The 23,765-nt window shown below is 51.3% G+C and overlaps 1 protein-coding gene across 2 annotated transcripts in view; it reads right to left on the bottom strand.

Annotated features, from left to right (window-relative positions):
• Window positions 1–527: 527 nt before the first annotated feature.
• ERGIC1 (endoplasmic reticulum-golgi intermediate compartment 1) overlaps window positions 528–23,765 on the bottom strand; it is a 109,799-nt gene continuing 86,561 nt past the window's right edge. The window contains exons 7-11 of one of the 2 annotated variants that reach the window (XR_014241670.1): window positions 20,332–20,392; window positions 16,042–16,142; window positions 13,402–13,524; window positions 1,172–2,484; window positions 528–1,139 (exon numbers count right to left, since the gene is read on the bottom strand). Coding sequence is in view for 1 of the 2 variants with exons in the window: in XM_082381117.1 (XP_082237243.1) it covers window positions 2,377–2,484; window positions 13,402–13,524; window positions 16,042–16,142; window positions 20,332–20,392 (393 nt within the window). In the remaining variant the exon portion in view is untranslated. Of the gene's footprint in view, window positions 2,485–13,401; window positions 13,525–16,041; window positions 16,143–20,331; window positions 20,393–23,765 lie in introns of both variants that reach the window. The other variant, XM_082381117.1, reaches the window with a different exon arrangement.

Raw genomic sequence — 23,765 nt, 5'->3', positions numbered from 1 at the left:
CTTGGAGGACTGGGCAGCAGGAGGGCAAATGTCCATGGAAGTCCCTTCTCACAGCTGATGGTGGATCTCCCTTATTGTATTTGGGAATACCTATACGGAACAACTACCATGTTTGAAAATTTACTATGTACCACTTTCCTGCATACATGAGCTTGTTCTGATCCAGTATAACTTACTGGCACCCATTATAGATTTAATTTCTGCAACAGCACCATGAGGTTAAGGACCTGGCCTGAGGCTACACAACTGGAAAGCGAGCAGATCAAGTTAACTCAAGGTTGTAAATCAACTATACTTCAATAAAATAAATTAAATTAAAAAGAAAAAAGCAAGTAGCAGATCAGGGGACATTCTGTAGGGATTCAATAAAGGAAGGACTGAACCCAAGGGGCTCCTGACTTTCTGATCATGCTCACAGATCTTCTCCACATTTCCCAGTTTCTCTTCTCTAGAATGAAATCCTGTTCTGTGATCCCAGCCTCCGGGCTACCCAGCCACAATCAAGTCGAAAGCAACACACAGCAATATTTCTGAAAATCAGCCTTTTAATCTATTTGAACCCAATGAGTGGAGAAAGAACTAACACATTTTTTTCCCTGGAGATTTTGTTTATAAGAATAATGGGTCAGAGGTGTCTCTTCCATAGGAAACTGACATCCCCTATGTCCTCAAGAGTTGGTTTTTTTTTTTAAATGCATAAACGTGGGATTTCAATTCACTTGCATGCCACACATTTCCCCACCCTGCCCTGCCCACCCTTTACAGGCACACGTATTCACACACCCAAGGGGCTCCTTTCTGTAACTGGGGAAGAGAATGCAAAAAAAAAAAAAAAAAAAAAAATCCATCTGAGTGGCCACAGATACCAGAAATAACCAAATGCAGTTTACACTCACATTCGTCAACTCATATGCAAAAGGGGAAGCTTTTCTAATTGGAATCTAGAGTCAAAAATTACAAACGGCAGAGACTTGAACCATCCACAGAGATAATTTAAAAACGCCTTCCACTCCCCTTAATTACACTCCCCTTAATTACAAAAGTATGCAAACAATCTTGATATAAATGGAAAACAGGTGGGCGACTCTCTCCCTGGGAAGGGGGGGGCATACCTAAAATTCCCTGGGTGTAATTCATGCCTGGACCCCCACTTTGGGACGCAGCCAGATGCCTGGACCATTGCCTCTCCCTTTCAGGACTAAGGGGGAAGGATGGGGGGAAGCAGTGGGGTAGGGACCCACCCAAGAGCAAGTGAGGAAACAGTGGAGCCACCCCAGGAACAGGACCGAGTTAGTGTGTGGCCAGCCAGTGGGGAGTTTGGTGGGGCAAGTGGGCCACAACTGGGTTGCAGAGCGCTCCAAGCGCTATGCACCCTTGGGAGCCCCGAGGGTGGACATGCTAAGATGGGAGAAGGGCTGGTCTGCTTTGCTTCCCCCACCTAAGGCCTTGGGACCGACAGCAAGCCGCCTGGGAGAGGCTGAGACATGATTATTTTAGGGTCGCGGAAAAGGATGCTTCCCATCTGGACATAAGTGCACAAACCATGTCTGGCTCTCCAAGGATGACTTCCCAGTCACAGCCAGCCCCTCCATCAAGCCACGCTGTGGCCACACAGCACGGGGGCTGAGGCACATTGGCAGGGGGTTCAGAGGAACAATGAAGAGAGAGAGGAAAGGGAACTCGCCACGCACCCAGGGACCAGTGGGCAGACTTGAGTCTACACAGCTGCTGCCCAACAACTGGGCATCTGCTTCTGGGGAAGAAAAGAAAGGGGTGGGGGTGAGGGCCTTGAGGCCTGGGCTCTAGGTCGGGCAGGAAGGGATGGAGAAACAAGGGCTCCATCTACAGGGCCACGTGTCAGGGGCTTGCCTGGGAAGTACCATTCTTTGTTGAAGGCACCAGGTGGGAGGTACCTTTGGGCAGCCCGGTCCAAAGCCCAGAGCCCAGGTCTGCAGGCTGGCTGCCCAGGGGAGAAACCAAGTGATTAGTGGGACCAAACGGTAGGGAGCTGAGAGATTGTCAAAGCCTGGCTGAGAGCTGGTCAGGATGGATTCTGAGCTGCTCGCCCAACAGGGAAAGGACTGCAGTTTTCCCAGGAGTGGTCTCCAGCATCCCTGAACCTTCCCTGCCTGACTCTGGTCTTGGGGCTCCTCAGGGAAAGAAAGGGGCACCCAGACTTCAGGCAGTGTAATTCATCTACAGTTAAACATGGGGAAAAGAGGTAGCTGCGAACCCGTGAGCCACCCCCTCCCTCCCCTCACCCCCACTTTGGGACGCAGCCAGATCCTGGGCCAGATAGAAGGCAGGAGGAGACGGGGTGCTGGAGACAGGGCTGGCGGTCTCCCTGGGTCCTCGGCCATCGGGCCAGGCGGGTCGTCAATGCATCTTGCCCAGCTGGATCTTCTTCCAGGCCTCCGAGGCTGTGAAGATACACGAGTCCAGAATGCCGGCAACAGTGAAGGTCCCGCCGATGATGGCACAGATCTGAAAGGGATAAGGGGAGGTCAGAGGTCAGCACTGGAGGGAGCACCAGGCCAGACCCCTCCCAAATCACGAGATGATGAGCTCAGCAAGTGCAGACGCTCTGCCCCATTAGGCCCACCACGTGGTAACCAACGGGGGCTGGAACATACTCGGGGCTCAAAAACTCCACTTGTTGGTTGATGAATGAAATAATAATAAAAGTAACCATTAACAGCTCCTTTCATTCCCATATTAACCTTCTGAAAGGAGGGGGATTATTAGACCCATTTCAGAGGTGAGGAAACTGAGGCTTAAATAGGTAACTACGTTCACATAATAAGTAGCAGAGCTGTGACTTGAACTTGGGCATGTCTTTGATTCTGGAGGCTGTGGTCTTAACTTCTACTCTAAATTTATCAGATATTTACAATCCCATTTGCAGATGAAGGAACGGAAGTTTAGAAAGGCAGGGCCACTGGCCCAAGGTCATACAGTCAAGAAGTGGCAAAACTGGGGACTTGAACCTGGGTCTGACAGGTCCAGGCCCAGTGCTGCCAGTGACTGAGTAACATCTGGGGTGGGCTGAACAGGCAGCACTGGCCTGGATGGGCCGGAGTGAGAAACCAATCTCCTCTCACCCTCAGAAGCTTGTACTATATCAGTGGGACGGGTAGTAATCAAATCATCTTACCGATAAATGGAAAATTACAACCAAGGCAAGTGCTACAGAGAAGAGAGTGGCCTATGTTGCTACCAGAAACCTTGTATCGGGGCACAGTTTCTTACGGCACTATTTACTTTTGGGACCAGATAATTCTTTGTTGTCGGGACTGTCCTGTACTTTGAAGGACGGTGAGCAGCATCCTGGGCCCCCACCCATGAGATGCCAGTACTACCTTCTCTTCCCTGCTGTGACAACCAAAATGTCACATTGTCTCCAAACACTGTCAGATGTCCCCTGGAGGTCAAAACTGCCCGATTAAGAACTGCTGTCATACGGGGATGGTCATGAATGTCACCTGTATGCCTGTACTTCCTCACTTCCTGCCACATAATAAAATAAGAACTACAACAAAAGAGACAGCACTTACACAGCACCTTTCTGTGCCAGGCACGCTTTGAAATGCTCATGCCTCTCACCTCACTGAATCCCCAGGCCAACCCTAGGAGGGAGGTACTATTCTTATAACTATATTACATCCAGGGAAACTGAGGCACAGGGACACTCAGTCACTCGTCCAACGCCACGGTAATTAGTGGCTGAACTGGAGTTCAAAACTCTCAACATGGCCCTTTGCTGCTTCCCAGGCATGAAACAGCCCACCTAACGAATTATTTACTTTGTTTTGAAGTTGTCAGCACTCCACTTGTGATGCGTCAACATAATGCTATGTGTTCCTCAAAATTTTCTGGCCTACCTATGAGTTGCTTTCTGGTACCATCAAAGAACTAAAGTGCATGAAAGGTTTGCCAGGAAACTTTAAATGTACTTTTCCCCTAAAGACACACTTTATGTCGTTCATAAAAACCAATACCACCCACCGGAGGAAGGCACCTCTTCTCTCATGTACCCATGGGCCCAGAGAGGGAAGTAGTCTGTCCAAGGTCACACAGCAAGTGTGGGGCAGAGCCAAGTCTGTCTGCCCCCAGAGCTCTCACTCCTTCTCCCTTGCCACATTTAAGGGGCACTTAAATGACCACAGGTCTCAGAAGAAGCCAATCTGGGCAGCCCCGGAGGGTCCCTGAGGCCACCCTGGAGGTCCCATCGGAGGACTCTGGGAGACAGCAGTGCCATACTGGGTCCTCTGGTGCCAAGCGGAACAGGCCAGGAGACACAGCAGAGGCAAGAGGGAAGTGTGAATCGAACCGCCGTTTATTTTTAAAATTATATTTCCAAGAGATGAGCTAAGCGGAGGCCTGTGAGGCCCCAGACAGACAGAGCAGGTCTGTACAGATAGGCTGTAAGTAGAGCAGCTGGCATTCCAGTAATAACAGCCCAAGAAACCGGAGCAACCCCCCAGGGAGAGAGGAGGATGGGGGGCACTGGGGGGATTATTATGAAGTGTTTTCAGTGGGCAAGGCCTCTCCCCGCCAGCCTCAGAGCATGACGCAGGGCCACTTTTCAAGGAGGATGACGGCAGGGGAGCCGGGTTATTTTGGTAGAGTGGATCAGATGATGGGCGATTTTATACCGCAAAATGCTTTTAGAGCTTGGATCAGAGGATAGGAAAATGTGACTTAAGTGCAATGGAGCAAATAATAAAAAAATAAAAAATAACCACACACACACATATCTATATTCATCTACACGCTTTGGAACCTGCCTGTGCCTATGATTCACATACACCTGGCACCCAAACTGAAGCCTCCGTTCACCGGGCAGGCCTGGAACAGAAGGAGACACAACACATTCATTGAGGTACATGAGAAAACACGGAGCTGTGGGGAAACTGAGGCCCTGGCAGCATGTAAGCCGCCAGGCAGCTGACCCTGTCTGAGTTACTTACAGGGTGCCTAAGGCTAAGGGGCTCTTCAGGAAGCTACTGTGTGTGTCTACTGCCATCACCCAATGCAGCTGCATGTTCCCCATTATTCTACGTCTATTCAAGGTGCTGGTCACCGGTCAATGGAGGAGGAGGAATTCTGGCATATTCAGTGGGGCAGCGGGGGACTCCTCAAAAGCTGAGAGCAATCTAGCAGCCCACCTGATGCTGCCACGGCCCCCTGCTTTCATTATTTTGCCTTTGGCCTGCCTGACCTGCTCACATCCGCAGGTGGTGACTGGTGTGAGGTAAAGCAGGGGTCGTGAGGAGAGGGTCCTGGGGTGCTCCCAGGCTGTGGCGTGCCCTGGATTTTGACAGATGGTAGCCACAGAAACCCCCAGCACCAGGAGGCTGCCACATTTGGACTCATCCCACGTGGTCAGTCGTGGCCATCCCTTATCCCGAGAAGGTCACGGTTTCTACATTCTGAAATGCAGGGAAATAAATGTAGCCACGAGGCTGCACCAGAGGGTATGTCTCTTGTCTTTGGACTCAGGCTCTACCTTGGTGGTGGCAAGATCACAGGCTTCACCATTATTTGGCTGATGGGGGGGGGGGGGCGGGGGGAAATGACCAACCACAGATGTTAGGAGGCTGATAGGGATCTTGAGAAGAGATAAAGAAAGGCCTGGTGGAAGGAAAGATGGTGACTTGGCATCTCCCTGGCCTGGGAGGATAGGGCCCAAGATGAACATAAATGAATAAAAAGGAAAACGAAGCAAATCATGCCCACGACACTTATTTCCCTTGCGTGCTGCTCTACATGCAGAAGAGCCAGGAGAACCGGGCCTCCATGGTGTGCAGAGGCCGGGAGGCGTGAACCTCCTCAGGGTACACGGCCAAGATGGGGTGTGAGGACTGGGGAGCCCACAGTGGCCTGCCAGGCTGTGGCAGCAGAAAGAGCTTGGAATTCAGAAGCCGAGTGGTGGCTGTCGCTTTCTAACTCTGGACTTGGGAGAGCCTTCCTGGGCCTCAGTTATTTGATCTGCAAAATGGGAAAACTGTACCTACTTTGCCAACTGTCATACTGCAGGCAATGCCTCTGGAGTGCCTAGCGCTTAGTAGGTGCTCAGTAAATGGTACCTAATCTCATCTTCCAGGTGACTGGAAGGCTCCAACCTTCTTGCTAAGATCTGAGATTTTCTAAACCTCTCTGAGACCCACTCTAAGAAGAACAATGGGTAAAATATCACTTATTCCCCAGAGCAGGCCTCTGGGTCTCAATTTCCATTCTCTACCTGGCTCTTTAAGCAGAGGACAAGCCATTCATGGAAGGACAGGATGGCAAGGGTGTCCCAGGCATCACAGGCAGATTCTTTACAGCTGCTCAGGTCCCAAGCCCTCCGAGGGCCCATTCTACAGAGGGAGTAGCTGAGTGCCAGATGGGTGGGTTTGTCATGAAGAACATCCCTGGGGGCAAAGCACCTCAGGCCAGAGGTTGTTTCCAGTCTTTGGCCAGGCAGGGAGCGACCCCTCACCCCCAGTCCCCTACCCCAACCCTACTGCTTAAAGCTCGCTTTCCCGACTGCCCCAGGGATAGAAGAAAGCAGAAGAGCCCGACCCACAGCAGGCTCAGGACATGCTCATTGAGTAAAGGAGTGTGTGTGTGCGTGAGTGAGTGGGAAAGAACCGATAAAAGAGTCGGTGAGGGAGTGAGGGAGTGAATGAATGAATGAACGTCTTAGAAAAGGAGTAGAAGAATTCCATGCCCCAGGCAGGGGGCAAAGGTGACTCACACAAGGGATGTCAGCCCGGGAGCTGGGGGTGTGGAGGAGACTCAGGATGTTGGACCCACTTCCATGGCTCCCTGAGCCTCAGTTTCCTAACTTTTACAAACGGGAAGGCTAATCCTCACCCCTTAGGACTGCCCTGGGATTGCCCGTGTTACACATACACCCTTGAATGCCTGTTCCCTTGGTCCCTTGCTGCTGCTACGCTCTTGCATCTCTCAGCTTTGAGGCAGGGGGACAACTTCTGGCGGAGAGGGTGGAGGACGGGAGAGCAGGGCCGCTGAGCCAGGAGGGGCCACCACAGCCGGGACCTGCAACCCTACTCTGGTCAGCAGCCCCAGCTCCAGAAATGAAGACAAGGACCATTTGATATGCGGGCCCCAGTGAGTCGGGGCGAAGCACATTACTTTGCTTTCATCAGAAGTCATCAATAATGCCCCTCTGTTCTTCCGGCGAGGCTTCCTCCCCGCGGCTCCCCCAGCTTCCCTACCTTCCACTGTGGGGAGAATGAAGTCAGCTCATCTACCTTGAAAGGAAGGTGTGTGTGTGTTCCCCTGACATTTTAATCATGGCTCTTGATTCCTTATAATATGGACAGGACAAGTTCCAACCACACCAGCTGGAGGGCTGAATCCCTCTGTGTTCCACCAGGTTCTGGAGTAAACATTCCTGGGGGCGGATACCAGCTCTGCGACCCTGGCCGGGAAAACCAGTTGACCTCTCAGAGCCTCAGTTTCTCTCATCTGTGAAATGGGGTTCACTATGAGGCCCTGTCTAGCTGCCTGATGTACCACCGTTAAGTGCCGGGGCACTGCTCGCTCACTTTCCTCGTCCAGTTAGCCTTGCTTGAAAAGCTTGTGCAAAAGGCACAGCGTGAGGAAAAAAATAATGAATCGGAGTCCCATCAGATGCCGGTGGCGGCAGACAGGCTGGAGCCTCGGATGAGAACACCAGGGCTGTGGCTGGGCAGAGGTGGAGGCTGTCATGGAAGGGAAGCTGATGACTGGGCCGGGGAGAGGTGGGGAGGTGGGGGGGAGAGGGTGTGGTGGTCTCCAGTCAGTGGTGTCACGCCTGCCAGACTGCCCACTTGCACCCTTTAGTCCAGGAGCCTGGGAGGGGGGGGGGAGTGGAGGCTTTTCCCTGCCATTTTTACAGTGGCTGCAGCTGCAAAATACCCACCGCCCCCTCTGAAAAAACCACCTAAGTGCAGCACCTACTATGTGCCAGGCCTGAGATGGCACTTTCTTCTGCCTCCTCATTCATTCTTTGCAAGTAGTAGGGCAAATGGGGTGCGCTCCATTTCACAGGTGAGGAAAACAGGCTCAGAGAGGGATCCACTTGTCGAAGGTCACACAGCTACCAAGTAGGCAAGGGAGACGAGCATCCAGGTCTCGGAGGCTGCAAAGGGCCTGTTTTTTCCTGTTCCTTCACCCTGCTTCTCCCCCACCTGAAGGCTCCCCTCAGTTCCCATCTGCGTGCCTGGAGGGCTTCTTTATACTTTGTTTTCTCGGCTCTGTTAAGTCTTACATATCAAATGTCCTAAAGGTAAGGGGTCTCCCTCAGGGAAGTTTACGAAGTAAGACGCTGTGTGGCTGCAAAAATAAGTGTAGTTTATAAAATGGAGCCCATGCCTTTCTAATATTCCTTATTCGTCTCAGAACCTGCCCTAGAAAAGCAAGTACCAGGAGTTCCTGTTCCAACTGGTGATATCGGTGTTCAGACTCAGTTGGAGCAATCAGTCCCTGGTACACAACCTTCTGAAAGAACTAGCTTTGCTCAAATGTCCAGAAGGACCAGAGCGGAAGTGTTTTTTTTACATACACATTTCCAGGCCTGAATAACAGGGCTGCTAATTTGGGTTCTGTTCTGCTCCTCAGATAATAATAGAAATTGTCTTGTGGGGACCGGACCAAGGTGTACACCCTCCACGTGTCTGCTCACTGTTTCACACCCACTTATCACCTGCCCGGGCTATGCCAGGTCTGGAGAGCAGAGGTGACTGAGAGCCAGCTCTCCTTCCTGGAGCTCTCAGTCCTGGGAAGAGAGACACACCGAGGAAAGCCCAAGTAGGAGAGAATAGAGGGTCTGAAGCGGCTGTTGTATCAGTCCAGCTACCAAGCTGGTCTTTTCCCAACTCACACAGTCTCAGACGTAAAACCTTCTCAGTTTTAAGTTTGTCTCCTCTCAGTTTTTTGGTTTTGTTTTTAACCATCCTATGTGCCCCCCACTCCACACACCTGCTGCCTTTTGTCAATGGAAAATCTTTGCAGGTGTCCCAAACAGATGAGTGAAAGGTAATCAGATAAGGGCAGGAAAACCTGCGCACCACCAGCCAACCAGTCTTAGATGGACAGTTTGCTTTTTTTATGGCTTGCATGGGCATGACTGTGATGTTATCACACATGCTCATAATATTGCCTTGTTTCCTGCTATAATATTTCTTCTTGATTCCCAGGACAGAAGTCACTGTATCAAATGATCCTTGTGTCCTATCAAGGGCTCCATGGCTTCTAGGGGCTCTGTTGTTGGAACATCCTTGAGAGCCTTTGTTTTGGAAAATGAAGGCTCTCAAGCTGGTGATGGGAGGATATGGCAGAGGCAAGTCTGGGCATCAAGTCTCAGCCTTGACTTTATTGGCTGTGAGATCTTGGAAGAGTTTCTTTACCTCTCTGGGCCTCAGTTAATTCATATCTAAAACAGGAATGATATCATCTACCTTGGAGGGTTCCTGGGAGGGTTAAAGGAGAGGACTGTAAAATTACCTGGCACCTAGTAGATGCTTAATAAGTGCAGCTATATGATCACTTCTTTAAGCAGCTATCCCTTGTATACTTCTAAGCACCTACATCCAGGCCAAGTCCTGTGCCAGATGCTAGGGACACAGAGGTGAGTCGGGCCTGGAGCTCATCATAATCAGGCCTGGCAACTATGAGATGCAATCTAAACTTTGGGGGATTATTTCACTGGCAAGGAGCACCTCGAGGGCAGGGATGATGTCTAACTCAGCTAACCCTGTTATCCAACGGGGGCGTGTCATCATAACCAGGTGCTACTTTTTTGTGGACAAAAACTGTCATGGCCATACTGACCCAGTTTGGTACTTGGTGACTTCTGGTTGCTCCCCACAAATAGAATAAAACACACACAAGGAAAGTGATGTGACACCTCCAAAGCCACCCGATCTGTCACCACCACCCACTTGAAGGCCATCTCCAAAAAGGGGCTTCAGCAAGTGGCAGGGGTAGGGGACAAATGTGCATGTGTGGGAGGGGGCACTTTGAAAGGGATCCCTTTCATGGTGTTAAACACCATCTGTTTTATTCTCTCAGTGGTGGAATTTTCTGGAACAGCACAAAGTGGAGGTCTGAGCAAGGTGCCCTGGGTGTCCAGAGACAGGAGCCCGGGCAGCCTGCTGGAGGCTTCCAGGAGGAGGGCGTCCCCTCTGTTCAGGCAGGGCATGAAGAAAAGGTCCTTTCCAGACCAGAAGAGCCTGGAAGGGGCAACCCTGACTAAGCCAGGTGCTTGTTACTTAGAATGCCTCTCCCCTCCACACCCACTCCCCCGCCCCTGGCTGCACCCACCCCTCATTCCAGCCCACCCACAGCTGCCGCCGCAGCCCTGCGGCCGCCACATGACGACATCCTGGCCTAAGCCCCTCTTCAGCAGCCCCTCTGAGGAGCTATTTGCAGAGGCCCCCAATGCACACGAGTGTTCGATTTCATAAAGAGAGAAAGAGAAGTCACAGCAGGTGCCTCCACTTCCATCCCACCTCCACCCTGCCCGGCGAGGGCTCCCGGGGGTCTTTGTGCTTGTGTGTCCGCGTGCAAGCGTCATCCCCACATCTGCCGCCCTGTGACAGAGGCCTCTGAAGCTCCACAATGACGCCATCTGCCAGGGACAGCCGGCTGGCTCACTCTGGGCTGACCCCACGGTTGTCGTGGCAACCAAAATGGCAGCATGGGGCCTTCAGAAAAACCACCAGGCTAATGATGTCAGGAGGTTCCCCGCAGCACGGCCCCCACTCAGGTGGAGGTGGGCAGGGCGGGGGTGGAGGAGGGGCTGGTGGCCAAAGGGAGGAGGAGAAGGCCTCTGGGTGATGCAGGATGGGCTCTTCCCCTGGGATTTTTGGGACCTCCAGCTCTCAGAATTCCTTCCCCATTGAAAGAAGCCACATGGCCTTCACAAGACACGCTAGGTTGGGCACCCTGGCATGTATTATTCCCTTTGCTAAGACCCTCTCTCTCCCTCACTCACCAGTCTAAAAAACGTCTCCTCACCCTTCAAGACCCATCTTGGGGTTTCCTTCTCTGAACCTTCCAAACAGAAGGGAGTCTGCCACTGGGGTACCTGGTGCACAGCTCCATCGGAGCCCTTGCTGGATGGGACTGCAGTTCTGTGTGCTCGCCCATCTCCCCCACCAGCGGCGGAGCAGCTTAAGAGCAGGGATTGCATCTAACTTGCTATCCCTGCTGCAAAGCACAGGGCCTGGCGCATGGTAAAGTTTAGCAAACATTTAGCAAATAAATGAAGTCGCTTCATTTCTCAGCCACCTGCCAAGGGATCTCAACACTCAGCGCCTCAGCTGTCTGGAATGCAGGGGAAACAGGCAGGGGGCCATGAAGATCCTTCCCGACCCTATAGTGAGGTGCGGGCACAGGGGTCTCTCCGCCACCATCAAGGCCGCAGACCCCAGGGCCTCTGAGATGCAGACCACGCCCACACAGGGGTGCCTCCTTGTGTCTTCGCTTCTGTCCAATTTTGGGTATGCAGTAGGAGTACTGGCTGAGAATCAGCGCCAAGACCCACTTAGTGTGCTACCCTGTGGGGCCTTGGGTAGAATCACTTGCTCACAGATTCCCTGATTTGGAGCCAAAGGGTTAGTATGTATCCCTCCAAAGTGGCTGACCCCATTTACACCAGAGTGTATACACAGGTCCCCTTGCTTTGCATCCTCCCAATCTTTACAGTGGCAGGTCTTTAATTTCTGCCAGTCTGATAGGATTGAATTGGGTTGTTCTGAATCTCATTCCTCCAATTTCTAGTAAACTTGGGCGTCTTTCCACTGCCAGTGTGGTCTCTTCTGTCAATGGTCAAGTCCTTACCTATTTTCTTTTTGGTCACTTTTTCTTACTGATTTGTAGAAAATTTTTTTTTTTTTTTTTTAACGTATAAATTCTGAAGCATACTTCTTCCTTATATGTGTGGCAAATATCTTCTCCCAATCTGTGTCTGGTGTTTTAGCTTTATGTTAGGTGCCCTTGGTCGATCAGAAGTTTCAAATTTTTATGGAGTCAGAGAACAGTAAAAGGCCATTTTGAGGCTCATATAAGCACCAAATTTTGACACCCTTTGTATCCACATGGCTTTCTATAATTTCAGAGCTTCCCTTTCGTAATCTGCTTTGAGTCCCACGAGGCCCTGGGAGGTAGGAAAAGTGAGGACTGTTATTCCTATTTCATCAATTATAAGATGGAGACCTTGTAGTGGACATCTGGCCTTTTGGCCGCCTAGCATCCAGTCTTTTCTGTTCTGGTAACTGGTCTCTGATTTTTGTCTTGGGGAACCCCACCCCCTCGTAATCTTTGTTCTTGCAGTCTGGGTGGGGCCGGCCAACTGGAGCACACCATTCATTCTCCAGGCCACAAGGATAGCATGGGACCTGAGCCAGGCCAATGACAGTGCCATTCTATCCAAAACTTGGGGTAGGATTACTGAGAAAGAGGTACTTTCTACTGGTAAATTTTATGTGAAAATGAAGCCAGTACAGAGGAGAGCAGGATGAAGAGAGACCTATTCCAGACATTTGTACCTGTATCTAGCCATACCTGAAGCCCACTTATCCTTCAAGCCAGTTTGATGTGGGGTCCTGTCTCTTCTGTAACAGAGTCCTAATACAGATCTAGTCAGAGCAGAAAATGAAAGTGCCAAGGCTGGACACCTAATTCTGAATCATTATTAAAAGTATGAAGAGGTAGAAAAGCAGTTTCTAAATCTAAGAGGGAGGGAAAATCACCTCATCTCTTCCAGCTTCACTGACTCTGGCTTACAGAATTTCTCCAGGCCTCTTGGTTGGAGCAGGGCACTGTGACCTGGCTGTTCTGACCCCAAGGACATTTTCAATGGGAAGCCAGGATAGTCCCTGATAGAAATAGTCAGCATCAAAGAAAACTGACATCAGCTTGAAGCTGCCTCACAGAAGATTGGACTTGGCGGAGACAATGGCAAAAAAAGAAAAAAGAGAACAGGCAGGAAGGAAAGAAAGAAAAAAACATGACAATATCAGCAGCTAGAGTTAGAAAATAGACATGGAAAAAAATGAGTGAAATCTTCACTGTAAAACTTACACAGGAAAGGATAAGCCCTGCTAAGAATAATTTCCATAAAAATAAAAAACTGGAGAAAATCAGGAACATCTAACTGAGCCATATAAAGATGGAATTGCTTAAGGAACGAAGTGATTGAGTGGCATTCCCCTCTGGAGAAGATTTTCTTGATGAAATGCCATCAATATTGATGTGCTTCTGATGACATTTCTAAACATCCTAGAGGTCCCAGCCTTGTGTGGACAGGCTGAGCCCCGAGCCCTGTGGGCTGCATCCTGCTTCTTGGAGAACCGGTTGGGGTGCCAGGAGAAGGAGCTCACAGCAGGCACCCCGCCCACTCACCGTGGTGATGAACCTGTACAGAGGCTGCCGTCTCTCCGTGTACTTGACCGTGATGGGGCTTAGGTCATAGCGGAACCAGATGGCGGGGATGATGCGGCCAGTGTGGCTGTAGGCGACGTACTCCTGGGATGGAAGAAGAGCGAACAGGGGACCAGGATGTGAGACTCAGGCTCAAACCGTGTCGCATGGGGGGATGGGGGGGTGGGTGGCAGAGGGTCCCTGGAAACCCACAAGAACGGGCTCTTCTCCCTCCCTCCCCCTGCAGAGCCAGGCTCCACGGACCCCTCCTCTCACACCCTTCCCCCCAGTAGCTCTGCCATCAGCACCTGGATGGCCACCATTCACTGGGAGCATTTTGGACCCTTTGGGCTGCTTGGAAATGGACTGCATGACCTCGGAAGCAGCACCAGAATCAAAATAGGAGAGCAGAGCTGTCAAAGGACAAGCGTGAGTGGGCTCAGTTTGAGTAAAGGCCTATTTCTCCCTTCAACTCCTGGGCCATGCAGAATCCATTTGTTTATTCAGTGATAGTTCACTGAGCACTTCTCCTGTGTGCTGGCCCCTTGCTGGTTGCTGGGGACCCTGAGGGGAGTACGCCCTGCCCCATCCCCAGAGGGACCCACAGTCTGGAGAAGGAGGCACGTAAAAATATGTGCAATACTGCAGCACCATGAACGAATGGCCCAATCTCCCCAGGGGTGTCTGGACAGCTTGGCCAGGAGGGGACAGTCTTCATGACATCCTGAGGGGTGTGTGTGTGTGTGAGAGAGAGAGAGATGTGGGGAGTAAGCTTCTTCAAAGAAGGAACACACAGAACTGGAAAGTCAGAGGGCACAGCCCCACCACAAGCCTTCCTCAGAAGGCACCGGCCGGGACTCCAAGGATGCCAAGGGGCTGAATTAACAGTGCATCCACTTCAGGATGCTGAAAACCTCTCGGTTAGTCTCATTTGTCCTCAGCAACTGGAGACCAAACTTTAGCCCCAACCCCAAATGTTAAGGCCCAAGCCCTGCAGCTTCTCCAAGGACAACCCTGAAACTTGCCTCCTCTGTTGGATTGCCACCCACCCCGACGGGCGCAGCCTCACGCGCTCACAGGGCAGGCCGGGGCTGAGGCCGCAGAGAGAGCTGAGCAAGCTGTCCTGGCTGCTGGGCCTTTGCCAAAGCCTCAAGGGAAGGAGCCTTGGGCAAAACAAGATCAGCTTTCTCCAGGGAGAGCTCATGGGGCAGGGTGACTGTCTGGGTCACAGCCCAGAGCTGAGGGACACAGGAAAATAATAAAAAGTAGCAGCAGTAGGTACCATTTGCCAAAGCCTTCTTTGTGGGTTCGGTGGTTTTAAAAACACTGCCTCATTTGACAGCGACCTTATGAGGTGGGCACCATCCCCGTTTTACACATGAGTAAACTGAGGCACAGAGCGGTTATGTGACTCGTCCCAGGTGACAGAGCTAGTGAGTGACCGAGCCAGGTTTGAAACGGAAGTTTGCTCCACAGCCCACACTCTTTCTGTTCACACTGCTTCCACCTTCTCCCATCTGTCAGATGCTGTCAGCACTTGAGGGTTTCAGTGAGATGCCCGCCAAGAAACAGGACCCCTCTGCCTCGGAGAGTTACACCAGAGCATCAGTGCAGGTGGAGCAGAGTAGAGGGACCCCAAGTCACCCAAGAGAGAGTAGCTCCCAGCCTGGCAGACTCAGAGGCCCCTGGTTCAGACTGAATAGGTGATGTGATCAAGAGACCAGGTTTTGGAGCTGGAGGAGAAGCTGGTTCTAATCCCCATTCAGCCATGTTATAGCTCCAGGACCACCTCTCAGTGCCTCAGTGGCCAAATCTGTAAAATGGGGACAATAATAGTCCCAACGTCAGAGCTGTCTTGATGACTGAAAAAGATGGTGGAGGTAGAGAGCTTAGCATAATGTGCAGCCCATGGTAAGTAATCCATAAATGATAGCTACTACTCTTACTATTAATTAGAGCCAAACAATATATCACCTTAAGGGGTCTGGGCGGTCCTGGAACAGAAAAAGAAGGAGAGTCCTGGTGTAAAGGGGTCTACTGGGGGTGCCTCAACCAATGGGCTTCAAGCATTCATGTCCCATGGCAGGGTCATCTCCGGGGAGACTGAGGCTGTCTTGGCTTGAAACCACTGTCTGTCACCCCATTCTGCTGGCTCTGACTGTGCTTTGCTTCCCACCAAGGCCTGCCTGCTTCTCCGTGAATTTGAGTATTGGGGTCCTGGGACGTACCTGTTAACCAACAGCCATCTGGTGTAATTCCAGAGCCTCATGATTCTGGATAACGAGCTTGTGCCCCACGAACCAGAGCATCTGTTGTGTGCTAACCAATCAGGGTCCCGTGCCTGAATGACCAGGGCCAGATACAGGGCGGTGGAGATGTCTGCAAGCCCTAGACCTTTGGGACAGACCACCTGCCTGCTCTTTCTCCAACAGATCACACCCTATGTCCCGGTTCGATTTCGTCCCCTTGACTCTGAGACTGGCCTCCCATCTTTGCCCAGGGTAGATCACCCTTCCAGGAAAGGCCCATTGAAGGGAATCAGAGGAGATCACGCCCAGACACTTGTCACCTCGGCTCTCAGCCAGCAGAGGGCGCGATTGCACGCAGCTGCCACCCGTGTACCTTGTTGGCCACCGTGTACTGATAAGAGTACCGTTGCTTGCCACTCTTGTCCTCGTAAACCGTGGGCACGATCTTCAAGATGTAGTCGTGGGAGGCGAGGGCTGTGGGAAGGACACAGCAGCATGAGGCAGGGGGACGGGTACTGCCCGGCCGGCAGCTCGTTTCAACCCTAAACCTGCTTGGCATTGCGGGGGGTGGAGAGGTACTCAGTTTGCACAATTTCACCACCAAACGACCCCTCTTCATTTCTCCCTTTGGGCACCAGGAATTGAAAGACTCCATCGGTCAGGATCTTTACTCCTGCACGGTATATAATGTTAAATTCTAGTAACAACCCTAATGTCCATCAACAGGGCAGCTGTTGAGGAGGGGGTGTGGAAGAGGCCACTCTCCAAGTGGGTATCACTGAGTGAAAAGAACTAAGTTATGGACCAGGGTGAATAACATGTTTCCATGTATTGGGGGCAGGGAAGACTCACTCCTCTACATGCGTGAAGAATGTAGAGAAGAATTTTCTGAAAAGATGCCCAAGAAACTATTAGCAGCTTTAGCCTCTGGTGGGGGGCAGGACAGGAGGCAGGATTTGATAAAGGTCACATTTTACTGTGCACCCTCTCGTCCTGTTTGAATATTGTTACTTTTGGAAAAAAAACTGGGTTCAAGTTTTAAAAAAGAATCCACCCACCAGAAAAACTGCACCTATCTATAATGACTGATTAATTTCTTTCCCCATTTTCAATTAATGGGAGATTAGTTCTTCCTCCACCTGGTCCTGTCATATTCCACTGTAACTCTTACCCCTTCCCCACTGGATAGGGGAGACTGCGGAGGGCAGGGACTGAGCCTTACTCATCTCTGTGTCCCTAGAACCCTGCACAAGGTCTGGTACAAAGTGGACAGTGGCAAATGCTTATTGAATGAATGAATGGATGGAGGGCTGACTGGACAGAGGCATGAATAGAAGAACAGATGAATCAGCTTCTGATAAGCATGAGGTAACCGGAATCAAACACTAGGCTGATAGAATGCTGGCCCAAAGTTGCTAAATAGCATCCCGGGAAAGGTGATATTCCCTTGGGCCTTCTGGGATGCTGGGAGAAGCTCACAGACCCCTCTATTGCTGCCTTCTAGAATCTCGGGTCAGGGACCACGCAGCTAAAACAACACGGATTCAGGCTTGTGGGCTCTAATCCTGGTCTCCTGGCTGAGTCAGTCCTGAGTCCTTGGACTCATCTTCTGTGAAAGGGTAGGGGATGTAGATGGTGTTCACAGCCTCTTCCTGCCAACACTGCGTCTTGGTAAGGAAAGGGCGGTGTTTCTTGAACCCTCTTGAGATCTGACTCCTCTAAAAACCTGGGGAAAGTCCTGCAGCCTCAGGGCTAAGCCCATGAAGACCCCAACATCCCTCCGCTCAACCCCGCCGGTGCTCAGATTGTCAGGAGCACTAGGGCCACCCAGGATTTAAAAGGCAGACACCTGGGCCTCACCCCAAGGGTTCTGCTCAGTGGGTCTGGGGTGGGGCTCAGAATCTGCATTTTAAGCCAGGAGCGCAAAGACCACACTTGAAATACGGAGTTCCAAATGCCCATGGCCCTGCGTTAAAAACCTGAAGGAACGAGAGAGTGAATGCCTTATGAAAATCACACCTGTAATAGTTCTGTTCAAATTTTAAAACACACAGATGATCGTAAAGAAAAAAAATAAATATCACCCACAAAGCCACCCTCCACAGAAAATCGGAGATTTGCATTCTCATGTATACACTGCTAGACTTCTATTTATACTTATATTTCTATTTCCCTAAACGTAAATATAAAATTGGATCATACTGAACCTTCCTCTGAGAACTGAACACCGCAGACGCTGTTTCAGGTCTAAGATACACCGTTAAGGTCTACGGCATTGGTTTTATCCATCGCCGTATCCCCTTGCACAGCGCCTGGCACATAGCAGGTGCTCAATAGCTGCTTGCTGCCTGAACACCAGTGAGGTTCTGACACATCACGGTCACTGCACTCATCCTCCAGCAAGGCCATGCACAGTGTGCTCAACCAGGCCCCTGGGGCCAGACACTGACGCTGCGGCTCATTTTCGCTCTTATAAACAGTGACCTAAATGACCATTATTTCCCTAAATCCTTGCACACTCTCTTATTTGTTTCCTTAGCTTACTCTCCTCTAAGTAGAATTGATGACTCAAAGGCAATAACCAATTTTAAGGCCTCTGGTACAGTAGAGTCACTGCCAGTATCTTCAAACAGAGTGGTCTGTGCCTGGAAGAAAAACAGGTGTGTTGCTAGGCATGGGGGTTACTGTACAAAAGGTGGTCAGGGAGGGTCTCTCTGAGGTGGTGGCATTTGAGCTGAGACCTGAATGACAAGAAGCAGCCCCACATGGGGGACCTGGAAGCAGAGGGACAAGTGGCGGGGACGGGGCGGGGGGTGGTACCGGGCTTGAGAGCTGAGGAAATGAGAGCCCGCTCTACCCCGGCTGTCTGGTGCATCTCATGCAACTCTCTTTCTACTGAAGCCAGCCTGAGATGGCTTTCGTCAGTAGTCCGGGAGCAGGAAAGGTTTTCTGCCCACACCCTCCATCAGCTTGCACACCCTGGGTCCTTCCTAGCTTGATCTTCTTCCAATATCAGGCAGCTAAGAGGTCCAGGCTAACTGCAAGCAGGTGGGGACAGGTCCCTTGGGACAACACGCTGCCCGCATGCAGAACCACGATGAATACCCTACTATACGAAGAATCGTCTCCCTCCAGTATAATCAAACATCTGTGTGAAAACCAGGGGGCGCAGTTACACACTGACATGCTGTGGGAAGCAGCATGAGTGGGTACGGTCCCAGCTGGGAAGCAACACGGTAAATGTAAAGCAAGTCTTGTAAATATCAGAGGCATTACTGAAATGGTGAAAAGGTAGAAACCACAGACGTTTTCCATGAAAAGACAGTGCCTTAAAGCACAGCAGAGCTGCTAGATGGGCAACCGTGCCTCCATTACCAGTGGAAAAACTGTACACGAATTGTGGTTATGATATAACACCAGGCACAAAAATCAGAAGGTAAGCTGCTTGGAAAAAATGACTTCTGCTCACAGGCAAGGATTCCCAGGGACACGGAGAAATGAGAAGCTTGATTTGTTGGGGCAGGTCATGGAGGGTAGTTCTCTTTTGCTTGGATTATCCCAATTCCATTCCATGCTTAGGCTGGTAGAGAGTACAGGCACACCTCGTTTCATTGCTTCACTTTATTGCCCGTCAAAGACACTGTGTTTTTTTTTTTTTTTTTTTTTACAAATTGAAGGTTTGTGGTAACCCTGTGTTGTCAGATGATGGTTAGCATTTTTTAGCAATAAAGTATTTTTAAATTAAGGTATTTACATTGTTTTTAAAGACATAATGCTACTGCACACTAAATAGACTTCAGTGTAGTGTAAACATAAATTTCCTATGTACTGGGAAACCAAAAAATTCATGTGATTTGTTTTATTGCAATATTCACTTCACTGAGGTGGCCTGGAACTGATCCCATAATGTCTCCGAGGTCTGCCTGTGAATGTATTTTAAGAAATGACTAAGGACATATGGGTGAAAAGGTGAGCTTAGGTGAGGAAATAAGAAAAGTCTTGGTAACCTGTCCTACAGGACCCAGTGGGTGGATCCGCTTGAGCAGACAGACCTCCCAGGCCCGTTCTGTGCAAGGCCCCACGTGCGTCTGCACAGGTGTGTAGGTATGTGTGCTCTTCTGCAGGTCTGTAAAGACGTGGCACGCTCTTTAATCTGGGCCAAGGTGCCAGGGAGCCCAGCGGGGAGGAGGCTCAGGGAGGGGCCATTCGTGGGTGGGAGGGGCTGAAGCAGGAGGAGGGGGTGGGGTGGGGGGCAGTCCAGGTAGCCAGATCTGGCTGAGCCACCCACAGCCCTGTTCTCACGGTGCCACTTGGAGCCAGGATGAATTCTGGCTCTGTCACCACTCCCTGTGGGATCTAGGGTGATTATCTCAACTGACTACAATTATGTGGCAGTAATGATAATAGTAATGGTAACATCCGGTATTCATGGAGCAGTGATGATGTGCCTAGGACTGCCACGACAAGTCACTTTTCTTCCCTTCTCTGTGAGATGGGGATAGTTCCACTTCCTCATAGGCTAGCTGCGGGAATGAAGCATTAAAAGCTTGGCTTACAGCGAGGGCTTGGTAAACGTTCCCTCCTTCTCCGCCCTGTTCCCTCCCTGCTGCACTGGGAATCTTGGGGCAGAAAGCTGTTCCCAGTGTGGGTATGGGGTACATACGGTTGGAGGTGAGTCTGTCTGCTCCCCCGAGAGCGTTGAAAGCTCCGTGGACGTTCTGGACCTGTGGAGAAGCACAGTGAGGGACTGACCCCAGGATGCTACCACCTCTAGGCTTGGTCCTGGCTGTGGGAGAATGGCCAACCTGGTCTAGGGACCTTACTCATGTGTAAAACAGGCATCCCGCATGGTCTGTCTCGTAGAGAGGTTGTGGGGAGGAAGATACAGACGCGGCAGAGGCCCGACACATGGTAGGCACTAGTTTGCTTCCCGTCCTGAGCACTTACTATGAGACACTCAGTCCTGGGTACTTAGCGTCATCTCATTTAATGCCCCTAATGGTGGACCATGGGCCCATTTTACAGAAGAGCAAACCAAAGCTTGGAGAAGCACCAAAATTTGTCCAGCATCCCACAACTGCTAAGTGGCTGAATTGAACTCTGAATTCAGGTCTGTCTGACCTCAAGCCTACATGGAATGGCTCTTTCCATTAAGGCACACAGAAAACTCAAGCAAAGGCAGAGCTGTGTCCCAGCATGCTCCTCCTGAGACCCCCACAGCCCTCTGAAAGAGGACCCAGGGCTGCTGGCCTCCGACCCTGCCTGCTGTGGGGAACATATAGCAGTTGTGAAGACACTCCTCCTCACGGCAGCCGGCCCAGCTGTGTCCCCCTGGCAGGGGCTGAAGGCCACGTTCCACCTCTCCTCTGAGGACAACGGGGAACCACGTCAGCCTCAAGGAGAATCTAAAGCAGGACAAAGTATGCCCGATACATGGAGCATGTCATCATAGGCATGGTTAACAGGGTCTGCTGGGGTAGGCGTCCTGGAGGGCTTCCTGGGGGAAGTGACACTGACACCAAGATTTGTAGGAAAGTGGGAAGTTAATCACGCCAGCAGCTCATGCAAACACATGAGTCTGGAGACTGAGAAACAGAGCCCGTGTAGCCCTAGAGAGGAAGGGGGTGAGGAGTGGGAAGGGAAGAGGTCAGAGAGGTAGGAGGGGACAGGCTCCTGCAGCGAGGGCCACTCCAGGAACAGTGGGTGACCTGACCCTGATCCTGGTCTCAGGTCGCTGATTTTATCGAGCACTTAACAGAACTGCGCACTCTCAAGAAGCTCAAAGGAAAGCTTGTCCATTGCTGCCTCGGGATTGACTGTCTAAAGACTTGGTTTCTAACCCAAGAGGACAGTGGCTGTAGAGGCAAGAGTGCTAGAATAGTCCCTCACATCGTTGCATGTCAGGGTTTTATCTGACATTCACTTGTATGATTATTTGATTAATTTCTGTCCTCCCCTCTAGACTATACGATACTTCACGTGGGCAGGGACCACGCTCATCCTCGCCGATATGTGCAAGGCCTGGCACATAGTAGGTGCTCAATAATTATTTGTTGAATGGATGATGGATGAATAGATAAATCCTCAGCTAAGTGTTCTACATCTTTAAAAAATCCTATTTCCGCCATAAGGGCCAAGCAGAAGGCTGTTACTGTCCTGTTCTGTAGCAGCAGACAGCAATGCAAGGCTGTCCATGTCCCTCCCCTGTCCTTCCTCCCTTCTCCTCCTGCCCCCTGGCCTTGGCTGTAGCCCTTTCCTCACCTCCCTACCTGCAGTCTTGCCTCACAGCCAGTCTTCCACACGGCAGGTGGGTGCTCTTTCTATGACACCCACCTGCCTGGGTCAGCCCCCACCTTCCTAAACCTACTGTGGGTCTCTCGCTCCACCTAAAACTCTGCTCCCCCCTCCAGATGGACACTGCTGAGCCCTCTCTGCTGACTCTGAGGAGCCTCTGGCATCTCATGTACAGAATATCATTCTGATGTCATGGACACTTGCTGATCCATTTTTTCTGAAAGTGACCTTTTCTGTGAAAATGACTGGTTGGATGTGCCATAGAGTGGGTTCTCTAGGAGAGGGGTGATATGCAAGACTGCCCTGTCCTGTGCTTGGCCAAATCCTTCTCACCCTTTAGCGCGTGGCTTAGATGTCACCTCCTCAGGGAAGCCCTCCCTGACCTCCCAGGCTTGGGGGTACCCCGCCCCCACCTCCACATCACTGTCCCGAATCCTAGGCTTCTCTTGTCCCTTGTAACTACGTTTATTTACATTTCATCTCTTCTTCACTTGAGGGCAAGAATCCTGTATGGTTTATCCACCGTTGTTGCCCCAGAGCCTTGCACAGAGCCTGGCGCAGAGCAGAAATTTTGAGGGGGGTCTGATGAATCCATGAACCTATGAGGCACAGTCAAAGAAGACCCGGGGCCAGACACACCTGGTTTTCAAGCTATATGACTCTGGGCAAGTTACTGAACTTCTCTGACCCTGTTTCTTCCTCAGGAAAAATAAATGCCACCCAGCATCCTTCAGGGAGTTCTTGTGAGGGTTAAACAAAGGGTCATCTAAACACTGCTCTCTAGGTGAGAAAGTGCAGGCTTCAGTGCAGGCTGAAGAGGTCAAAAGTTCCCATGAGGAAGGAGTGTGGATTCTGGTGGTGCTGCCAGTGAGATGCACGGCCCTGGGTCGTGACTCCGGTCTCAGTCTCCCCACGTGCACACTGGGGTTCACAGTGCCTACCTCCCCGGCTGTGTCAAGGATCTGCTGAGTTGGTGGGTTGCAAAGGCAGCTGGGGTGCTGCCCAGTGCTCATATATGGAGGGCCCTCGGCCCTCCACCTGCCTGTGGCTTGTCAGCTCCCATCCCACTGGGGTGGTAAGCACCCCACGTCTGTCTCCCCCATGGCCATGTGAGCCCCTGTGGGCCGGCAGCATCTTACCCTGCAGGGCCTGGTGCAGAATGAGAGCACAGAGGACAACTACAATGGCCATAGCTCATTTCACTGACCGGTTACTCTGTGCCAGGCAATTGTTCTAAGAACTTCACGTGCATTAACTCATTTTATCTTCACTACAATTCTACGAGGCAGGTACAATTGTTGTCCCCATTTTACAGATGAGATAACTGAGGCTTAGCAAGACTAAATAATTTCTCCAAGGTCAGACAACTAGTAAGTGGTGGAGCCAGGATTTGAACCCAGCAAGGCAGGCTGGGGAACCTCCACACAGCAGTCCCTTGGATGGAGAGATGGGAGGTGTGCGTGTGAAGCTTGTGTGAATTCACCTGCAGGAAGTGAGTCCACAGTCCCAGGGCAGGCCGTGCTTCACTGAGTGTGTAGACAGCAAGTCTGGCCCAGGGAGACTGGGACTTCTCTGTTCCTAAGCACCGTCTCCCAGAGGAAATTCTCTGGGGCCTCCAGAAAGGCTGGGAAGGTGATGACCAGGCCACTCGGGCTGGGCAAAGGTGCCCCGGGAACGAAGCACAAGCAACACGAAGGGAGAAAGGAGTGAGAGAGGGCACGGGAGGCGGTCCCCATGGTGCGGCCCGAAGCCAGACTCTGATTCAGACCCAGGCTCTGCACCAGGCTTTACCCTCTCGGTGCC

The sequence above is a fragment of the Balaenoptera borealis genome, assembly GCF_965194805.1.
Source record: "Balaenoptera borealis genome assembly, chromosome: 2".
Classification (NCBI taxonomy): domain Eukaryota; kingdom Metazoa; phylum Chordata; class Mammalia; order Artiodactyla; family Balaenopteridae; genus Balaenoptera; species Balaenoptera borealis.
This window is presented reverse-complemented; position numbering and strand designations above follow the sequence as displayed.